Here is a 22,836-nt window from a genome sequence, read left to right as displayed (position 1 = left end):
CATGGCCTTGTATTAATCTCCATCCCTGAATTGGCTACATCACTCTACCATCTCCTCCCCACCAATAGCTGGTGTGTGGTGGCACTATAGCTGCCGTCACATCATCATCCCTATGCTATATAAAGCGCTTTGAGTGCCTAGAAAAGCGCTCTATAAATGTAAGGAATTATTATTATTATTTTAAGGAAACACCCGGCGTTACATCTTATTGCAGTTACATTTAATGCGTTATAGCTTTAAAGTTCAAATAATACAGAAACAGATCATGTAAATAACTACAAACTCCGAAACTTGCATTTCTCTGCGGTCAGCGCCTCTTCAATGAGTTGCACGAAGTGTCCCGATCTAAGCGGGAGAGATTGAAACTGCACCGGCTTATGTACACTCTGTCACAGGAACGCTCGTCCCTCGAGCGCGCACGCTTGCTGCAGCTAGATTATAACGTGATTGCTCGCTACTTATTGAATCATAATATACGTCACTGTGCATTTCTTATCGTGAAGAATATTGCCAATATATGCAGCTAATACAAGAGAGTTTGTTTTTGTGAGTTAAAGATGGATTGAAGTGAACAGAAGGTGAGAGAGGAAGTCTTCGCCCCGTTATACACGGCAACAAAATACGTTTTTGATTAGTTTTTGTTTTGGCTTGTTTTCCAATATATATATCTAAAACTCCTTTAAAACAACGTACATTTACTATACTGCAGAAGAAAATAATGTTATCTGAGAATATTGAATATAATATAAAAAATGCTACAATATCTAAGATATTTAGACTTGCTTTTAGAGAACAAATCATGATTATAAGTATGTTTTGTCTTTACTGCACTCGCAGGAGTATAACCATGTGAAAATATACACTTATAGACAAAATACACTTATATTTAAGATACAGTACTGTGCAAAAGTCTTAGGCACATAAGATGTTTCACAAAAGCATTTGTCTTATGATGGTTATTTATATCTTCAGCTTTAGTGTGTCAATAGGAAATATACATTTTAGACTTTCAAACATTACTTTGGCAAATGGAATAGGAGAACAGGGAGCCCTGCTACAGATGTTATGGCCCCCACAGAGACCCCCACTGATTATTGAGTCAGTCTGAGATTACATAAAGAGACAGAAGCAATTGAGACAGCCGAAATTGATAGAAGAACTGTGGAGAATTCTCCAAGACGCTTGGAACATCCTATCTGCCAACAACCAAGAATAACTGTGTCCAGGTGTAAGTAGAAGAATTGGTGCTGTTTTAAAGGCAAAGGTGGTCACATCGAATATTGATTTAGCTTTTTATGTTTACTGGACTTTGTGTGACATTTAAGTGATAAATTAAAACTATTTATGTCATTATTTTTGAAGACATCCTCACAATGCAACATTTTTTCACAAGTGCCTAAAACATTTGCACAGTACTGTACATTCTCATAAAGCAAGTCTAAATATCATATATGTTGCTTCTCAAGTAACGAATCTTGTTTTAAGGATTTTTAGACCATTTTAAATGGAAAACAAGTCAAAAACACTTTTTTGTTTTGCAGGGAATTGCTTTAATGAATTAAACTTAATAAAAAGTATTTTTTCCCAGTCGAATAATCGCTATATTAATCGATTATCAAAATAAACTTTAGTTACAGCCCTAATCAGATATATATGTTATTAGTGCTTGGCAAGTCCGCATCACGATGCTAGGGTGTCTTAAGTGTCTATAAGGTTAGATCTGGACTACTTTGTGGTAATTAAATTTGTTGTTCTATTAGTGCTTTCTGCTTTTATCAATTTGCTCCTTTCAAAGAGAAGCTTTTCTGTTACCAAAGAGAAACATTTGTTAAGACCACAATGCAAATGAAACAAGTGCTTGATGTAAAATGTGTATAATGGGGCTTTATTGAGTGAACATCTATTGACAGCAATGGACAGTGAAGTATAAAGACTCAACTGGACAAAATGAACTGGACTGAAATCAAAGTTTGACCATATTAACCTCTCCAGAACAGATATCCGTGTGCACATAGTTTTGCATGAAAATGTACCTTTTGAGAAAATTGGACACAGTGAATTTGGCTCCCTAGGAGAGGGCAATATAAGTGAAATTTTTCTATTATTATATTTTAATAATTTTGGTTAATAACGATCTATATATATCACAATATACACAATTTTAAAGAGAATTGAGGAATAAAAAGCCACTGAAAAATAAAGAAAGCTCCTTTTGACTTAACTTATTTAGCAAATGATACATAATCATTACAAATATTCGTTTTCTACTTTTGCATTCAAATGAGGCTTAGGAAGCAATTACACTGATATTGCACGTATGTAACATATATAATAAAAAAAATGAAAGTCTTGAAAAAGAACCATCAACATAAATAAATCTTAACTGGTTTCAACTACAGTTTATCCGCTTAAAGGGATAGTTCACACAAAAATGAAAATTCTCTTATTATTAATTTACCCTGATGCCATCCCATGCATTTACATTTACATTTACGCATTTGGCAGATGCTTTTATCCAAAGCGACTTACAGTGCACTTATTACAGGGACAATCCCCCCGGAGCAACCTGGAGTTAAGTGCCTTGCTCAAGGACACAATGGTGGTGGCTGTGGGGATCGAACCAGCAACCTTCTGATTACCAGTTATGTGCATTAGCCCACTACGCCACCACCACACCATTGTATGACTGTCTTTCTTCAGCAGAACACAAATGAAGATTTATAGAAGGAGATAGACCTCTGTCAGGTCCTTATAATGGATGTACATGGGTATCCAAAAATCACATTTAAGCAGCATAAAATAAATCCACACGACTCCAGTCGATCAATGAATCCTTCGAATGCAAATCGATATGTTTATGTAAAAAGCAAATCGATAATTAAAGCGTTATTCACTTTTAAAATGCACTTCCTGCCAGCAGCTGACGCGAAGCTTGACGTAAGCACATCGGCAAGTTCACGCAAGAATTTAAGAAGCGCCGCTTATTTACATCAGAAATAAAAAAACAAAAATACAAAAAAAAGCGAGAGTTAGTTCATTTCAAACTGCATCAGAGCCCTGGATGGAAGTGCTGATTTAAAGTTAAAAACGTTTTAATAATCGACTCATTGGTCGACTGGAGTTGCCTGGATTAATTTATGCTGCATAAATGTGATTTTTGGACTGGCAAAGTCCTGGCACCCGTGTACGTCCATTATAAGGACCTGACAGAGCTCTATCGTCTTCTAAAAAATCTTAATTTGTGTTCAGCAGAGGAAAGAGATACACATCTGAGATGGCATCAGGGTCAGTGAATAATGAGAGGAGTTTCATTTTTGGGTAATGAATGCTTTAGTAACTGCATTAAAACTATAGTTGTCAATAAATAGTCTAAATAATTATTAATACAACTATGAACAATACAAAACTTTAAATAAATTACTCAACACTCAAGTCAATTAATGTTCTCACAATGTTACAACGTCAAGAGCTGTATGTTTGTGTGTGCATTGTGGATGTTGTGGATGTCCTTGCAAATTTGCATTGTACCTTGCAAGAAATCTTCCACAGAGGACATTGTTATTTATTACATTTGTCACTACAGCATCCATGAAGTCTTGGTTTCGGCATGACGGGAACTGAGGCTAATGGAGATAATGGTCCATTTTGTGATGTCTGGTATCTCATTTAGCACTCCTGGAAACGGTTCTTGGCTGTGTGAATTTTGCCTTAGTTCCCTTTCTTTATGACTTTCAATACGGTGATATTTTTGACATTCAGCCGCCAGCTGTTGAAATGAGAGTGCTGTTGTCATTTTCCAATGTTGCGAGATGCCATGATGGCTGAATGGGAACCGTGGCTTGTTGGAGAAGTTTATTCCTGTGCCACAATTCCAGGCAATCCAGAGCTTCAGGAAAGCTTGCAGACTCGAATTTATTAGCAAACATGCTGCCTTTGCTGATGACCCACGGTAAATCCCCAATCCCGAAGATGCAGACATCCCTGACATATCGTCCTGCGAGTAGAAACACAGCATTCTTGATGTCATTAGATGCAAGGTTCAAATCTTGAAACTTTCTATTGTGAATACTCTAGATAGATTGTGCCATTGTATAATCTCATTTGAAATATTGAACAATTTGTTCAATGGGATATTACACAGTATTTGTTTGGAACGGTAATGTTATGATTGCACAAAGAAAAAATCATATCGTTTATGTCTTGTTTTAGGCTACTGAAAAAAATAGCGAAATATCTTTAAATCAAGAAAAAACATTTACTTAAGAGGCAAACATCGAACACAATTTTGAGGTTTATGCCTAAAACATAAACCTCACTCATTTATTTTTTCTCTCAAAACATTCATATGTAATTTTGAAGTCGACTAGTCAAAAAAGAAACCAACCTTCCAAAACAATATATGCGACCCATTTCAAATACTTAATCAATTCCACTGAAAAGAGGCATTTATATGCGACATGCTAGCCTTGCATTATGATCATTGTACATTAAAGGGGTCATGACATGGGTTTTTTTATTGTATTATTATGTTCCCTTAGGTGCAATTATAGTATTAATATATTTTTTTTTAAGAAAAACTTTTAAAATCTAGTGATTTATGACCTTTTCCCACCCTGTTTCTCATCCTCTGATTCAAACAGTCTGTTTTGGAGGCGTTTTCCATTTAAGACTTCAGTGTTAACGCCCACTGTTATGATTGGCTAACGTCAGTGCCTATGTATCAATTATTGACGCCCCAGCCAGAACAATATGCAAGTAAACTAAGTAAAAACACTGTGATTATTCATAATGAATGAAATTGCGCTTTAAAAAGTAGTTTAAAGTTTAAAATAGATTACTTACAGTTTGCGTCGTCGTTGTTCCCAGAATAGTCGGCACGGACTTATCTTTGAGCAACAGTTTTCTGGCAAAGCCAGCATCATATTGAGATTTGTTCTCAAAACAGTCATCCTTAAAATGTACAGAACAAGCGGCTTAAGTTAACACTGCCGTGACTGGGACGTCCGCAAAAAATAAACTGCATCCATTTTTCCCTGACGTCTGGATCTTTCGGCAGCTTATTCAGAGGTTTTGTTTGACCACAGCCAGGAACAGCACATCTGTGTGGCATCGTAATTTTCCTGTGCACAAGTAGTCTCTGTCAGAGCTCAGCTGTCCATCGACTGAACACTTGTGAGCGCGCGGCGATCTGAAATGAGCGTAGTTGTCTTTGCGCTTAAAGCGTAGTTATCTTGTGCTGGAGGCGGTCATATGCAAGCGCTGGTGCGTCACTTCTAACCGTCACGTCACTTCTAACCATGAATCCAGAACGAGCTGTATTTTGAGCTTGATTAAATAAATGATTCGTTTAGAATGGGGAGGACGTCTTAAAATATTAAACTTGCAGGACGTTTTAATGATACAAAGACCTCTTATATACCAAAAGATCAAGGCAAATTTGGTTTCTCATGTCATGACCCCTTTAAACATAGAACATGATGCATTCGCTGTTATCAACTTTAGCAAATATTTAAAAGGCATATTTATTGAAAACAGTTGAAAGAATAGTGCAGGACCAATAGAGCAACCCAGCGTGTTCTAATCAATTTAAAAGTTACTTAACCTATTAAAACAGTCAGGACATTGTTGAAAATAATAAACAGGTAGGCTAAGCTAAATCTACAAGAGACAAAAAAATTTGCTGAAAAGTTGCACGTATTTCACAACGTGCAGTTGTGCATTAACTATTGATCTAATATGACAGCTGTTCAGTAAAGATCATTAACCAATAAAAAGGATAGGAAGATAAGAAAAGAAAAACTAAGATAAGTAAAACAGGCCTGTGATGTATCTTACAATAAACCTAATGTATTCTAAACATGAAGTGCACACAGAATAAAAGATAGTTTAACCCGTTAAGCAGTTGGCACCTCGCTGAACATAAACAGCTAATTTCTAGGCTACATACTCATATGCATTAAATGTTTTGATGAGCAAAATGAACACATCAATATGGTCCAGTGCAAGCAGGACTTGAGGATGCTTAGATATTTTGGCAATACTTTAAGATTACGTTCTATTTTTCGATATTGTTCATGAACTGAATTTGCCTGAAATGAATGCAATATTTTAATCAAGATTTGGTAGCCATCTGATTTTGTACCTTTACAGCCTTTGTGTGTTGTTCCTTCTTGGTCCTTCCATTTGATTGCACGAATATTGCCTTCCCATCCACCATTGACGTGATTGTCGGGTGCTTCTAAGGAGACATGGAGGACCATGTGATTCTGAGCAGTTTCCTGTGAGCAACATTCATACTACAGCGTCTTACGTAATCTGAATTCACTGTCGGGAACTAACAGTGAGTCAAATAACAGCACATCAAAGAACCAATCATTCTTTTGATTATGCAACAGTTAGTTCTGTTTCTCGAATTTGATTGGCCAAGTGAACGTAATTGCAAGCAGTGCAGCAGGTCTGAGGTGAAAGGGGACGAGAATGATTGCTGTCCCGACAGCGAAACGACCGGGGTGGACCCCAACCACAAACATGATTTATAATTACATTTCAATTGTCACCATGAATGCGGCTACAAACTGAAAATTCATTTTAAAATACTATTTGAAATTCCTTAAGAAAATAGTCCTTAATAATCCTCCACAGTTGCTAGTGTGATATTGAGTAACTATCGATGTGCTTAGTTGGTGTGGTTGCAGCTTACCCTCTAAGTGATTTAGTGTAACCCAGTAATGTTCATCGGGGCTGAAGGTATCTTTAGACCACTTGAGCAAGTCTTGGGCAACTGGGCTGCTGAGGGCATATTCCACAAACTCTCTTGTCAAGGAGTAATAAGCAGTCCCAAAGTAGATAGTCAAGTTGTGTGGAGAAGGTCCCTTCTTTTCACCCTTGCCCTTTTGTGCAACATGGGAGTCTTTCACCTCCACATACTGAAACTCAGTCCTATGCTGCATAATTGGTGGCTGCTTGACTCCAGGCGTCATATTCCGGTCTTTCCATTCAGATACTTGCATGTACCGAACCAACTCCAGGTTGCTTTGGATGGGGAAGTCCTGGCCACACAAGTTTATAACTCTTCTCCATTTCTTTGGAGATCTTATCAGGTCCTTCATGCAGTTGATGTCAGCCTTAAGACGGGAGAAGCCAGCGTAGGTCACCCTTTCGCTGACTGATGCCAAGAAGACATTTGGGAAGCACCTCACCAGGTTCCGGACACTTGTCTTGTATTCTTCTGCTGCTTTTGCGTCTATGTGAATGCAATAGACGTTCTGAGGCGCATAGATTGCTCTCAGGAGCCTCACAAATGTTTCTAGCTCCTTGTGTATGGTGATGATGAAGGCCAAAGGGAAGTCTTTTTCCTCTTTGCTCAGTGGTGACATAATGAAGTGAAGTTCTGACCTCAATCGAGCGCAGCTGACTTTAGTTTTACTGACCTCGCTGATGTTTGTACATTTATTTCGCTGCCACTTAAGCCCGGGAGGTGATGATGGAAGAATTGGACAGTTGTCAGGCAGGGGTTGGCAGCTTAAGACATTTGGAGGGACAATAGCTTGAGGTGCATTGGATACTTTGGCTTTCAGGTAGATGGCTGAACAGATTAGGATGCAGACTCCAAGGCAAAGGAGAAAACTGCATTTGGTGTTCTCAAGCTGGACCATAATAGTCCAGCATTGGAAAAGCAACTAGAGATCTTCTGAAACAGAGCACAAAAACAAAATAATTAAATAAGCTTGATGCAGGTGCACTCAGCAATATTTACGTTTATGTTCACTGCCTCCTAGTGGTGAAGATTAAGCATCAACCAAAAACCAAAGTTCTCATTTAATTGGGGTTTTCGAGATAAAGCGAGTAATATTTAACTGGTTACACCATCTCAACTTGGTGGTGCTCATGAAGTATTTTCCTCCAATGTTTCCACATGCCGTTACGTCTCGCGCACATTCAAGTGCTGAGCCTTTCAAAGGAAACTCTTTGGCCGCAAACCCATATGGGCACGTTTGCATGTGCACACTACGACTGCTCTAAGATACTTTTCAATGCAGCTTCACACAGACAGAAAGTGCGTAATGTGCTAATGACGACATTTGCGTTATGTACAGTGTGCACAAGAGATAGTGGCACATGGAAAACCGAAGTATACTTCATTTTCGTCTTCATCTCAAGTGAGAATGCATCATGTTTAACATACTTCTCAAAACTATGTCTTTAAATTGTTTAACTTGGGTAAAACTTTTTGGGTAGCTTTCCACTAGCTTCTCACAATAAGTTGCTGCAAGCCTCGCCCTTTTTCCTCCAAACATAACGATGGTCATTATGGCTATTTTTGTTTCATCAGACCAGAAGACATTTCTCCAAAAATAAGATCTTTGTCCCCATGTGCACTTGCAAACTGTAGTCTGGCTTTTTTATGGTGGTTTTGGAGCAGTGGCTTTTTCCTTGCGGAGGCAGCCTTTCAGGTTATGTTGATATAGAACTCGTTTTACTGTGGATATAGATACTTGTCTACCTGATTCCTCCAGCATCTTCACCAGGTCCTTTGCTGTTGTTCTGGGACTGATTTTCACTTTTCGAACCAAACTACGTTCATCTCTAGAGACAGAATGCATCTCCTACCTGAGCGGTATGATGGCTGCGTGGTCCCATGGTGTATACACTTGTGTACTATTGTTTGTACAGATGAACGTGTTACCTTAAGGCATTTGGAAATTGCTCCAAAGGATGAACCAGACTTGTAGAATCTGAGAAATACCCCCTCAGGTACACCTCCAATTGACAGAAGATACATTAGGCTTGACGTAATTGTCTGGAATTTTCCTAGCTGTTAGTGTATGTAAAAATTGTGATATAGTCAATTAAATGTGAAACAATCTGTCTGTAAACAATTGTTGGAAAAATTACCTGTGTCATACACAAAGTAGATGTCCTAAACGACTTGACAAAACTATAGTTTGCTAATATGAAATCTGTGGAGTGGTTAAAAAGTTAGTTTTAATGAACCTAAGTGTATTTGAACTTCAGACTTCAACTGTAAATATTAAAACATTGAAATGACTGTCACAAATGCAATACATAGACAATACGTCAGGACAGGTCCTTGTAAGCTAATAATGATTTAAAAGCATTTAATTGTTTGTTTTTAAATGTTTATGTCAGTACTTCAGCCATGGATACATTATTTGACGTAAAGGTGTATCAAATCATGTCTGGGTGGTTCCCACTATCTCAGCTGCCTGTTTTGTGAGATCAAAGACAGAAATAATCCTATTACGAACTACATGGATAAACATCTGTTCTATTTTTAAATGGGGTGTCTGGATTACTCAAAAGCCTGTTACATCTCTCCTGTGGGCTGAGCCATCATAATGATGTGCCTCCATAGTCATAGCCTTTGGAAAGTGATGACACTTGCTTTCATAACCCTATTAGGTGACAAATGTCTTTTTCCCTCTAGTCACAACTTATGGTTCTTCATAATAGCACCCTAGAGAGCTCTGCGCACCATGGGGTCTGGTATAGGTCCCTGTCAATGGTCATGGGACACAAAGGAGCTTTGAATATCACTTTTGTCTTGGCAATAAAAGCTGTTTAATGAACTCTCAGGGGCTCGTATAGCACACTGGCATTGCCACCTTAAAGAAGGGAAAGCACACAGTTATATCAGCATCATGTATTGTGCACTGCGTGTGACTTTGTTGGTTAGACTTTAGATATTGCTTTTCAAACTGTACCTTGACCCTTTTTTAGGGCTTTTGGCTCAAGCCATCCAGGGCATGGTAATGAATGAAAGGGTTATTTTACACTATAATGAAAGTCATTATTTCCTCAACCTAATGTTATCACAAACCTGTTTGACTTTCTTTCCTCTGTGGAAAAGAAAAATCCTGGCTGCTCCATTCCATACAGTGAAGGTAAATGAGGACTAGGGCTGTCAAAATTAAGCATTTATCATAAAAGTAATCCATACGACTTGCGGTGTATTAAAAGTCTCTTTTAAGGCCATATGATAGCTTTATGAGCGAAACACACCAAAAAGTTGAAATTGCTCTCATTTGCGTTTTAATGAGAGAACTATGATGTTTGATTTGTAAACGGATCATTTCAGTGAATCGATTGATCCGGTTCACATGCTCAGTGATTTGTTCACATTGAGGATTCGTTCACATTAGTTCTCGAGTTCAACTCACTGACTCAATTATCAAGTCGGAGCAATTAACAGCTCACTGTAGGGCTGATTTTCAGTCAATAGTGAATTAAATTAGTTTGTGTTGTTCTTATGACTTTAGAAGACTGAATATTTTTTACATTTACATTTTTTTTTATGCATTTGGCAGACTTTTTTATCCAAAGCGACTTACAGTGCACTTATTACAGGGACAATACCCCCGCAGCAACCTGGAGTTAAGTGTCTTGCTCAAGGACACAATGGTGGTGGCTGTGGGGATCGAACCAGCAACCTTCTGCTTACATTACTGTGCTTTAGCCCACTACACCACCACCACTCCTATATATAGTGCATTCAGAAAGTATTCAGAGACAGACTTTTTTCAGTCTTTTCTTTTTAATAAATGTAATGCCACATTTACATAAGTATTCAGACCCTTTAATCGGCACCTTTACAGAAGCACCTTTGGCAGCGAATACAATTCACATGTACTGAACCTGTAATATTTCTTTAAGGATGAAGTGCAGATTGTATTGGAGGATTCCAGGATTGCTTATCTATTGATTGGTTTAGGAAGGGTTTAATCGTCTTCAATTTCAACACTTTAATGCACCTACAAACAAGCACTGAAACAGCTTCATTGTTTTTTATCTTGATTTGTATTTGTAGATGATCGTAAAGTAATTGTCATTATATGCACTTAGATAAGACATTATCTGCCAAGAGAATAGAAATCAACCTTCATTGTTGTTCTAGAGAAAGAGTTTTATTGGTAATACTCTCTCTCGCAGTGGAATATGATATGTACAATTTTCGACCTGACTTTCTTTCAGTTCATTAAAGCACCTCGTGACATAAAAATAAACATGGATGGATAACTCTGACCTGCTCATGTTATTGTGTATTTAAGTAGTTACTGAGAAGAAGTAATTAACTACATGTACTTTTTGTGTAATAATTTATTGAAGCTATTTGTACTTGGATATTGTTTTTACTTCTGTATTGTTAGTGTTAGTATTAATATAGTCATTATAAATAGTGCTTCCGTTTACAATTTAAGGGTTGTTTCACATATAGTTTTAAGTGAATTAAACCCAGTTCAAGTGAACAAAAAACGGAACCAGAGTGCTTTTGATGTTCATAATGGAAGTGACTTAAAAGAGGACCCAGTTTCTTTTTTGTACCTCTTTAATTAATGTTGTCTCAGAAACCTTGTGGTTCACACCTCCGCTTCTTAAGAAGCTAGGGCTGTCATGATTATGGCTGACAATCATTTTTCATAAATAATTGCGATTTATTATGTTAAGCAATTGTCATTCTTCTTAAGGTGTAGGTATGCTTATAACAACTTAAGTAGTAATTTATTGATATTTAACTTGAAATCATATTATAATATGGTGCTGTCTCCGATAAAACCTTCAAGCACTTCTGTCGCATGAAGGAAAACATTTGAAATTCTATGTGCATTTGAAAATATGCTTCTTTATCTATCATCCCGAGAGTAATGGAGTGGTGGTGGTGTAGTGGACTAAAGCACATAACTGGTAATCAGAAGGTTGCTGGTTCGATCCCCACAGCCACCACCATCGTGTCCTTGAGAAAGACACTTAACTCCAGGTTGCTCTGGGGGGATTGTCCCTGTAATAAGTGCACTGTAAGTCGCTTTGGATAAAAGCGTCTGCCAAATGCATAAATGTAATGTAATGGAGCAAGCAAGCATCCCCCCCTTCTGTGTTATTTACATTGTGCGTATGAGCCAAGTTCATTTGCCACTGCACAAATAATATTAAAGTGAAACTATAGAAATCCTCACTTGCATTTTAGTCGGAGTTTAGCGCGAACCTCCGTGTACGCCCATCAGAGCAATTTAAAGCGGTTTATCTTAACATGCAGCTTTGCTCTGAATGCGACCGGTCCGTACATTTTAGGTGGTCAAATAATACAAGAACGGAATATGAGGCACAAAAACATAAGTCAATCATGGTATATCTATATTTGCTGAAAATTCCCATATGTGGTCTGAGTTCGGTTCTCTTTAGGGTCCTTTTGAGACCACTTGGGTAGTTCACATGTGCTTGTTATACTACTCTGAGCGCGCTTGAAGTGCTCAAACGAAACAGTGTGAAAACGACCCATGTATAACTGTACAATGGCTATAGTGTTAAAACGTGATGTGAAAGACTCTTAAAGTATTTCAAATGGATTGCGTTTTAGATTTATACTTAAAATCGACTACCTGATGTTTTCTTTCAATGAAACCATTAAACCACTTAAACAAACTTTCTTACAACACTCCTTTCGATTTGGCCTACGCACAATTTCTCAAGTGCATTTAGATGCAACCCCATAAATCAAGGAGTTAAAATGTGCTTACCTTTTAGCTCAAGCCTTATCCACTCCTGCAAATAGGAAATGAGATTAAACATGCACAAACGTTCTCACGAATGCTCACTTCATCCTGACCGCACACAGTCTACTACACGCTGTCGAGAACTGAAAACTGCTGATGTGCATTAGAGTCAGTGAATATGTGCTACTGGGATAGAGACAGATCAATGGTGCTGGGTGTGTGCCGCTTGTTGCTGCTGTGATGTTGTGCGCGTGCTGTCCTCCCTAAGCTGTTGGGATCGGCTGCTCGGTTACGCTCCCCATGAGAGAGTGGGAGGAACCAGAGGAGGGGATGAAGGGGTTGGTCCAACCAGAACCATAATTTGCAGCTCTTTTCCTCTTTAACACTTCATGTTTCCTTTAGTCATGAGGGGCATATTGTAAGGAAGCATTGTCATTTGTTTTCCCCCATTATCGTCTTAAATCAAACATCTAACCTGTTATTTAACCAGTTTTTGGAGTAGAACTGGTTATATGGATATGTGTGGTCAGTTGTTAATTATTTCTTATTAACTTCTAATGAATGGTTCACTCGAGGAGAGAAGAAAACAAAACAATTTATTCTCCCTCAGGTTGTTTTCAAACTCTGTTGAATTTTCTGTCCCTGGGTTAATGACGTTACCCTGATTATTTTTGTGGCTAGGTCTATTAAGTTATTCAAAAATACATTAAAAATGCAATTCACATGAAACAATTACTCAAATGCACCTCTATTAAGATGAACATGTTTTCAGTTTCTTAGTTCAAGGTCATTTTGAGATTGTTTTGGCGAGCTTAATGTCAAAGTGGTGTAAATGTCCGGATATAGTAAAACATAGAAATAGTGAAAGTCTAATTTTTTATTGGCATAAGTAGTTTGGAATCAGAAATGACCCCTTTGAACTTTGCTTCTTTAAAAGCATGGGTTCCTTCATCTCAGTGGCATGAAGTTTGGTGACTTTTCTACATTTGCTATCTATACACAATAACAAAATTGGGCTATATTGTGTTGGTGTGACAAAAATACTCGCACTCACCTTGTTCGGGGTCAAATTTGACCCCGCATAGGAAATGAACGTATGAGACGATAAAACTGAGGATTTTGTTTTTTTTTAATTTGTCAAATTTAAATCAAAAAATCAGCCAGAATGCAGAACACATACATAAATGAAAGGGTGATACTATAACACATCCACAGTGCGGAACACAATCACACAATCACACATAGGAATGAAAAGGTGAGACTATAAAAGAGAGCATTTTTTATCAAATTTGTTAAATAAAATCAGCTACAATGCAAAACACACAGAAATGAAGGGGTGAGACAATAATTCTCAGCACAAACAAAGCATGCTCACACACATGCACGCACACCAACACGCGCGCACACACACGCACACACACACAAAGCATGCTCACACACATGCACGCACACCAACACGCACATACACGCACACACACACAAAGCATGCTCACACACATGCACGCACACCAACACGCACACACACACAAAGCATGCTCACACACATGCACGCACACCAACACGCACACACACACAAAGCATGCTCACACACATGCACGCACACCAACACGCACACACACAAAAAGCATGCTAACACACATGCACGCACACCAACACAAACTACAATAAATGCCAAACTTTGACAAAAACAGTATTTTTTTTAATGCCTTTGGTAATGTCTTAATATCTATCCAAATGCATAACTCTGCTGTAATCTACTGGTTAAAGTTGTCATTTCAGGTCATTTTAATAAAAAAAAAGAAATGAATTTAATAACGAAAGAAACATGCATTAGGGGCAGCAATTTGCCCCTATTGTATGACACATTTTTCATATTCTCTCCATAAATAGAACGGAGAAATGTAGATCTTCACTGAAGTGAAAATGAAAATGAATGGTGTAGTTTAGAAATGAATAACTAAATAAGGTAAGAAAAAAAAAACATTGCACAACTTTAGAGTTTTTAAATGACTGTAGTTAGTGTTATTCCATTTGTTTGAAAATAAAAAATTACATGATTATGGTACAAAATGCCACGTTTATTGTTTGGGGTCAAATCTTTTGGGCAAACCAAAAACGCAACCGATAATGCCCATGCCGACAAGACGTACCAATCGCATCCACCGACAGCACTAGAACTGCCACAAGACCCAAACAGTTCATAAAGTATATAAATTATAAGTGCTCATTTATAATGTTTTTGGAATTGGATTTTATAAGGGAGGGGAGAGGGAAGGAGGACAAATTGTTCTGTAATAATATAAATATCAATACTACCACCAATACCACCCCAATAACAATTATAAGCAAAATTGACATGTATAGAAAATAAATTAAAGTATTGCATATAGAACATTATAATATATATATATAAATAACATCAATCTATAAATAATTGTAGAACAGTATATTAAATAATTAAGCCCTTGTTAATTTCTGACCCTGGATGGAACTTGAGATGTAACCGTTGTTTAAGGATCTCTCTTTACCATGCAGCTGGTACTTAATTTCTTGCAAATATGCTGCATTATGAGGGAGCACCAAGATATGAAAGGCGTTCACCGTCATGTGCTTGCAATGATAACAGCTTGATTATGAACAGGAACTATATCGTTTTATTGCATCATTCAATTACGGACATGTGGTTTAACGCCATATGCATGTTGAATTAACAGGTTTAGAAAGGCTCTAGCTCTTGTTTCTTTCGCTATTATATCTACATAGCATGCATTAAGCTCCCCTGTGGAAGGCTTCCGCGTGTCAAGTGGTATACGACTAAGTATGTTAAAGCTTTGAAATGTTAATACACTTTTAAAGGTGCGCTCAGTTACTTTTGTCTTTGTGTCATCTTGGACTTACAGTGACACCTAGTGGCTTGGATGCAGCATCATTTAAAATCAATAGTTTTCAGTTTCAGATGTCATTGTAGAAATTTAGTATTCACAGTCAGACATGATTACTTTAATCAATGAGCGAAAGTGTCCAATAACAGGATGGTTAATGAGATTATACGAGTAGTATTCGGCTGGTCATGTGCGGACTCTCTCCGTGTAGTAGAAGTAAACCCTACTTACATTTATTTTTCTGTGTGTGTGTGTGTGTGTGTGTGGTCAAATCTCAGATATTTTTACATTTTAATAAATAAAAAAGACAAACGTTTTCATGTCACATGGATTAACCCTAGAAAAAATTCTTGATATTTGTATTTGAACTAAAAAATGGTATTTAGAAAAAAAAATTTTTTTATAAATTGTTAGGTTGTGGACACGTGTATTATAGGTGCAAGAAAGGTATTTTATTACCTTTTTAAGTTGATTGTTACGCCACTTGAAATTTTTGGGGCCCTAAGTCAGTGGGCATGGCCATAAAGTTTTGGTATTTTCGAGGAAACATGCTAAATTGCTGTGACTTGTAAATCACCAAAAATAAATGAAATAAATTAGATCATAAATACAATTTCAAATATAATCATAATGATAATAATTGAAAAATAAGCCGACTCATATTTTGTTTTTCTCAAAATGGCTATGACAGTGATTGTCAGCGACTTCTTCATTTAATGTTCCACTATATTTTAAGAGTTTGGACATGAATTTTTGCACCACCTGCAGGTGGAATCTCCAATCAGCAAATGCAGAATCTGAATTTGGACTTTGAACTGAGATAAGAGATGGTATCGAAACGTCTTGGCGCAACAAACAAATTCTCAAGAAACAGCCAATTTTATTTTCACCACTTAATTTACATAAAATACACCCACAATTGTGTGCCTACACCCGCAGTAGTGCAAACCTACCACCCATGCTCACTTGCACTTTGCGCTGGCATGAAAATTGAACTTAGAATTAGTGCTCAAGAAAATTTGATAAGACGTTGCGCACAGTTGTAGCACATAAAGCTGTGCTTTGCCTAATCGCGAAAAAGTGCCCTTAAAGTCTTTAAATCATGTTTTTCAAACATTTATAAAGCCAACATGTTCACAAATATTACATTTCTATAGACTTGACGCATGTTTTGAACTAAATTTGAGAAAAAGTGTGTGTGTATGTATGTATGTATATATATATATATATATATATATATATATATATATACACACATTTTTTATATATACACATATATATATATAAATAATGTTGCAAATTTCTAAATATCAAGTTATGTGTTAAAGAATGTTGCTTTTAAAATAAACGATTTGCAGTTTTGCATTACTGACAATGAAAGTATTTTTCCATACTTTTTATTGAATGTAACATTTAGTTACTTTTTAGTTTTCAGTGCCATCAGTTAGGGCTGGGTGATATAGCTAAAACAGATATATCTCTATATTTTTCAGCTTTTAGAAAAGGGTGATTTAAAAATAATAATAATTCAATCAGAGGAATGACTAAACAGTCACAATAACCAAGTAGATTAAAAAAACGTACGAATGAAAACACAGTAAAAATGTAGTGAAAAATAGTCTGCATGTTTTCCACCCTGTTGTTTATTAATTGAAGACGATGAAGAATGATAATTCATAATTTTAATATATATGCACCAATATAACGACAATATTTTTAAGGGATGCTCTGACGTATCGGCTGCTTATATTTATCGGGCAATTATTGGCATATCGGTAATATGCATGAAAACACTGAAATGAAAAACATCTGGTTTATTTATGATGAGTAACACACTTTGTAAAAACTCCACAATGTAACATTAAATTTGTTTTCTTTCTCACGTTAATGTGGATAAAACGCCATAAACAGACGTGAACGGTGTAAAAGCAGCACTTACATACAGACTACTTTATGAGAGAAACCAGCAGACTTTGACTTCTGAGATATCGGAGATTATATGTATTGGAATTTATTTATTGTTTGAACATTAAATAAGATTTTGTACCTCTTTATGAATTTTAAAGCATTCCTAATTAAAACAGTGATCTGATGAAACAATAAGGCTACTAATGAAATAATTTCAATAATGAAACGCACATGCAGAATAAATCAGATTTTTTGGATGCAGTCACTCAAATCCATTTAGGTTTTTGTAGTCAAAACAGGACAAAAACACATTAAATCTGATTTACAAGCCTCATCCAAACCATAAAATCAGATTTTTCTGAATGCATCTCAGTCTGAATGGTCGGATCGGATTTCATGTGTTTTTTTTTTCGTCAATTGCAGTGCACGGCAGTTGTTAAACGTCAGGTTTTGCGACAAGAAAACATCCTGCGCTCCAAACGGCATAATTAATGCCTTCACAGGGCACTTCGGATTTAATACAATAATGATGACCACACAGTAGGATTGTTACAAACTGATTTTTCAATAATAATTACTTTATAATTTAATAATTAGTTCAGCCTGTTTTATTATACATTTCTGTCCTACAGAACTCTCACAGTGGAAGGTATACAGGGCATAGAGCTCATCACTTCTGAATGAAACGTACCCATGTAATTTATATGTTACAGGGCACGCAAAGCATTTCAAACCTCTTATTACAATGCATACATTGGCTTAACTTACCCAAAGAGATGCGCTAAGGTGCAGTAACCCATACCAGTTGCGAGAAACCACAACGCGATAAAGTATTGAATGTCATGCTAATACGGGATGCTTGAGCATTTTGAGCGTTGCATCACAGGACGTGGGTTCATCGTCTCACCGTCCGACCGTTTTATGCTTTAATACGGGACACAAAGACTTCAATAAGGATGTTTCGCTCTCTGCTAAAATACAGGACGTCCCAGCTAAAATGGGTAGCAACAACACTAGCAGCAACTAGCATTGCATATGCCACCCCTCCCATTTTTAAGCCGTCTGTGAAGAATGTTCATATTTGGATTCTGCCCTCATGGAAAGCATAATCAATGGTAAAGCATCCATCACTAAACTCTCATGCATGGTGAATATATGCAAGTTTGCTGCGTTACCATGACAACTAATGTGGTGGACAAGAAGCAAAAGCGATTAGTCTGAACAGAAAAGATCTGATCTGGCCACATATAACTTGCAGAATCTAATTTTTCCTGCAGTGTGAACAAAGGCTAAGGTACGTGGCAAAATATCGGTATCGGCATATAGATATTTTTGTTAATATCGGTATCAGCAAAAACTATTCACATCGATGCATACCCACTATTAATATATATATTTAGCTGAAATATTTTAAGATATCAAAAAGCAATGCAAAGATTTCCATGTACTTTTCTGAGGGATGATGAACAAATCATTAAATCAGAGTTTCAAGGTGATTCACATAAATGTCTAATTTACTGCCGCTATTAAAACATAGCTGTCTAAACTTGCCATTTTTTCCCATCCTCCAATACGCATGCCTCGTCTAAACCACGGTAAAGATGTCGCTCCACTTGCTAGATATTATATTGTTGAATGTAAGAGTTGTGTCACGTGCACTACGTAGACCTACGTCAGTAATTTATGAAGAAAATTGTATTTCTCAATAAGTAGAAATGTTCTTATTTTAAAAAGTAGCTCTGGTAACATGTTACCGCCAACGCCGTATATCAGTTTTCCATTTGCCTACTCTCAAAATGCTTAATGTTCTCATCCGGCTCAAGTTCTTGACAGTCTTGTGGTTTTTATAGTGTGGTGATCCTTTCCAAGAAGATGACATTGTGGTGCTAAATGGATCTAAAGATGATGTGGAGAAGCTGCAGAAAACAATGGAGGAGCGCCGGCTGAAGGCAAAAACAGCAAAGGTAAAAAGCCGCCTTGCTGAAAAAGAATGGTTGAGATGGTTGAGATGTGATAAAAACCACAAGTGAAAGAAATCATTTGACCTTATTTCTGAGAAGGCAGGATGTTAATGTACAGACTGCTTGAATCACTTTCTGTTTCATATTATGTGAAGAAAAACTTTCAGCCCATTTAAATATCACAAATATATGTCATTTCTCCCCACAGAAGTCAAAGAAGAGCAAAGATTTAAAGGTCACCTCCAAGCCGCAGGATTCAGCAGGTACTTTACCTAGTGATCTGTTGTAATAAGATTTGTTTATGTTATTAATCAAAGTAAGTATAATCGTGATTTTCTATAAATGTGTGAACGCACGATGGAATAACATTCTGGGAGGAACATGTTGACTGATTAGCACCTGCTCAACCACTCTACAACCGCTGTGTGTGTTTCTCAGAAGCAAGGGGAACCCCCCGTACCGTTTTATATGTTTAATCTCCTGCTAAAATGGTTAACCTAGTTATTTTCTCTGATCTGAAACTTTGAGTAAAAGTTCTATCTCTTTTAATAGAAGGAAACATTGAGACCAAAAACATCTCTGAGACTCAATCTACATTGCTGAATGGAGAGAGCAGCGGTGCAAACGACAGTGAATCAGGTATTCCAGCATGCAGCAGATCTTGCAAACCTTTTTTTATATTGAACCACTGTGTACCGGTAAATGGTTGGCATTGGTTAACCCTGCAAAGCCCGGCATAAGTTAACCCTGCAAAGCCCGGCATATGTAAGAATAGTAAGAAAATTCAAATTTTTTGACTAACTCTATTAGTACCTGTAACGTAGTTCAATGGAAAGGAGGAGGCGAGAACCGGCTTGTCAGTATAAATAATATTTTATTGGCAAACTTAAAAGACAAAACACACACATGACGGACATGTCCGTAAACGATCTCTCTCTCCCGCACCATCCTCCGCAGTCGACCTGTATCCCTCTCGGAGACTTGATGAGCCTAATAAGGGACCGGGTAAGTAGACTCACGACCCGGCCCCGCCCTCCACCCTGCCACAGTACCATTAGACAAACTATAAAACTGTATCGGGGAAAAAAAAATTATTATAAAAAAAAATATATATATATATATATGTATCATATTTGCTACATTAGGCTTTAAAGGTCATTATCCTCTTGAGGCCCAGCAAATAATTTTTGTTTATAGGACATTTGTAATGTAAGTTTTTCTTAGCCCATACATGCTACAGTGGTAAATCTTGGGGTATTATCAGAGGACTCCCTGGGCTTTTCAGAGATACCAAATGTTTGAGAGTTTGGCCATGACAACTTCCTCTCCTTGCTCTATAAATATAAACTGAAATGTATCACAGTTCAATTCAGCACATCAAATACAATATGAATAAAAATAACTGTTTTTATCACATGTATTTTATGCACCAAACACTATATTTACTTTTCAAAAAGGGAAACTGTAAAACTTTTTTCACTGGGTCTCAGGAACTTCTTGTAAGATGACATCATAATATCATAATAGCTTTTAATGTCAAATAAAGAGATCTTTATAATGGCAGAGCAGGCTGCATGTATCAAAATACACATATTAGTAAACTTTAAATATATCTTATAAAATGTATATGTCAGAATTTTCCGAGCACTGATTTATTTATTTTATTTATTAATTTTTTTGTGGTGGGTATGAATTTAATGTAATTATGATTGAGGGATATTCCTCAAAAGCCTGTTGTATCATATTTAATAATGGATTTCAAAGGGGCTTTTTCAATAAAATGATATTCAAAATTTTAACCAAGCACAAGTTGCTTATATTCAGTAAATACACATTTTACAATATCAGTAACAATATAATCATTACTATCACTTTAACTTTATTAAAATAAGCTGTCATTTATCCCACTGTAAGACTCACATTTGTGCAAGTCCGTGGCCATTTTAAATAGATCGATATAAACATTGAAACCACTTTTTCCCACAAATAACCACTAGATGGCGCCATAAACACGTGGAACAGAGAGTGAAACAAGAACCATATTTGATACACTCGACCTTATAGGGTTAATGATGGCAGGTAGGGGTGGGTGGTAAGACCAAAGTCATATGTCATGGTATGAGTCATTTTATGGTAATATGGTAACTGTATACATTTTACATTTACATTTATGCATTTGGCAGACGCTTTTATCCAAAGTGACTTACAGTGCACTTATTACAGGGACAATCCCCCCGGAGCAACCTGGAGTTAAGTGCCTTACTAAAGGACACAATGGTGGTGGCTTTAAAGCTGCAAATGATGCCCGAGTGAAATTTGACTCTCAAATGCAAAATATGTAACTTTTTTTATTTTATGGTTATATTTTAAGCAATTTTTATTAAATAAATCTGAAAAAAAATATATATATATATATATATTATATTATATATATATATATATATATATATATATATATATATATATATATATATATATATATATATATATATATATATATATATATATATATATATATATATATATATATATATATATAAATATATAATGTGTATTTTGATAGTCTTGACAAAGTCACAAAGTTTGGTTGCTGTACTAAAAACTATGTGGTATTTAAAATGACCCGAACGCAATAGGAGGGTTAATAACCCTTTAAGCTCTGAATGTGTTTTTAAAGATTTCTAGTTTCAGTGTCATACCCAAAATGGCTTAGAAGAAACAAAAACTAAACTAAAAAAAAACTAAAGTGGGTCAAGTGTTTAAATTATTTAGGTCATTTTTGGGTTATATTATTATATTTTTAAACATGTAATAATTCGATTTTTATAATGGATTTTCATATTAAAAGTCTGTGTCTAGGACAAGTCTAAAACAGTAAAAATATATTCATAATAGGCATTTTGAAAAGGCCTTGTGAAAAGTCAGTTTTAATGTGACCTTCATATAACAAAAATAGTAATAATAATAATAATTGATTCTGACCAAAATAAATTTTTCTGATGTAATAAAAATGGTTTCCTTTATATGAGTGATACAAAACTTGGTGACTTTTCCTCCACTTGCCATCACGCACACAAAAAAATTTATGTGGTGGTGGTGTAGTGGGCTAAAGCACATAACTGGTAATCAGAAGGTCGCTGGTTCAATCCCCATGGCCACCACCATTTTGTCCTTTAGCAAGGCACTTAACTCCAGGTTGCTCCTGGGGGATTGTCCCTGTAATAAGTGCACTGTAAGTCGCTTTGGATAAAAGCGTCTGCCAAATGCATAAATGTAAATGTATATGTTTACTGTTCAGGGTCAAAGTTGACAGACTATAAGAAATGAATGGGAAAGGCTAAAAAATTTAACCAAACTAAAGAACTGCATCTTTCTGACTCTTAAAAAAAAAAAAAAGCCAAACTTTGACAAATAATACTTTGATAATGTCTAAATATATTTCCAAATGCATAACTTGTGATAACATTTAGAATGACTAAACAGTAGGTGGCTGCCGCCATCTACTGGCTATTATTGTCATTACATGATTTTCAAGTCATGTTATTTTTCTTTTTTCACCAGATGGCAGCAATCTAC

At 36.3% G+C, this 22,836-nt stretch overlaps 2 protein-coding genes across 3 annotated transcripts in view; one reads left to right on the top strand and one right to left on the bottom strand.

Annotated features, from left to right (window-relative positions):
• The window catches only part of rtf2 (replication termination factor 2), a 34,514-nt gene that overhangs the window by 10,338 nt on the left and 1,340 nt on the right, over positions 1-22,836 (top strand). The window contains exons 6-8 of the mRNA XM_052130977.1: positions 19,150-19,263; positions 19,469-19,523; positions 19,813-19,899. Of these exons, the coding sequence (XP_051986937.1) occupies positions 19,150-19,263; positions 19,469-19,523; positions 19,813-19,899 (256 nt within the window). The remainder of the gene's footprint in view (positions 1-19,149; positions 19,264-19,468; positions 19,524-19,812; positions 19,900-22,836) is intronic.
• gcnt7 (glucosaminyl (N-acetyl) transferase family member 7) lies at positions 1,886-12,760 on the bottom strand. Of its 2 annotated transcripts, none has more exons than XM_052130975.1 (4): positions 12,534-12,760; positions 6,701-7,690; positions 6,143-6,238; positions 1,886-3,994 (listed from the first exon to the last, which is right to left on the bottom strand). In XM_052130975.1, the coding sequence occupies exons 2-4, from the start codon at positions 7,653-7,655 to the stop codon at positions 3,756-3,758; spliced, it is 1,290 nt and encodes a 429-aa protein (XP_051986935.1). In that variant the 5' UTR covers positions 7,656-7,690; positions 12,534-12,760; the 3' UTR covers positions 1,886-3,755. The 2 variants fall into 2 exon arrangements, with proteins under 2 accessions (XP_051986935.1, XP_051986936.1); XM_052130976.1 differs by having other exon boundaries at positions 6,143-6,235.

Source organism: Xyrauchen texanus, chromosome 7 (genome assembly GCF_025860055.1).
Source record: "Xyrauchen texanus isolate HMW12.3.18 chromosome 7, RBS_HiC_50CHRs, whole genome shotgun sequence".
Classification (NCBI taxonomy): Eukaryota; Metazoa; Chordata; class Actinopteri; order Cypriniformes; family Catostomidae; genus Xyrauchen; species Xyrauchen texanus.
The sequence above is the reverse complement of the archived record's forward strand: the minus strand, read 5'-3'. Positions and strand labels throughout refer to the sequence as shown.

Excerpts from the sequence above, each read along its gene's own strand:
- gcnt7 (XM_052130975.1), bottom strand. The coding sequence starts at position 7,655 with ATGGTCCAGCTTGAGAACACCAAATGCAGTTTTCTCCTTTGCCTTGGA. Across the intron at positions 6,239-6,700 it reads TACACTAAATCACTTAGAGG|AAGCACCCGACAATCACGTC; the intron begins GTAAGCTGCAAC and ends ATGTCTCCTTAG. Across the intron at positions 3,995-6,142 it reads AACACACAAAGGCTGTAAAG|GACGATATGTCAGGGATGTC; the intron begins GTACAAAATCAG and ends TTCTACTCGCAG.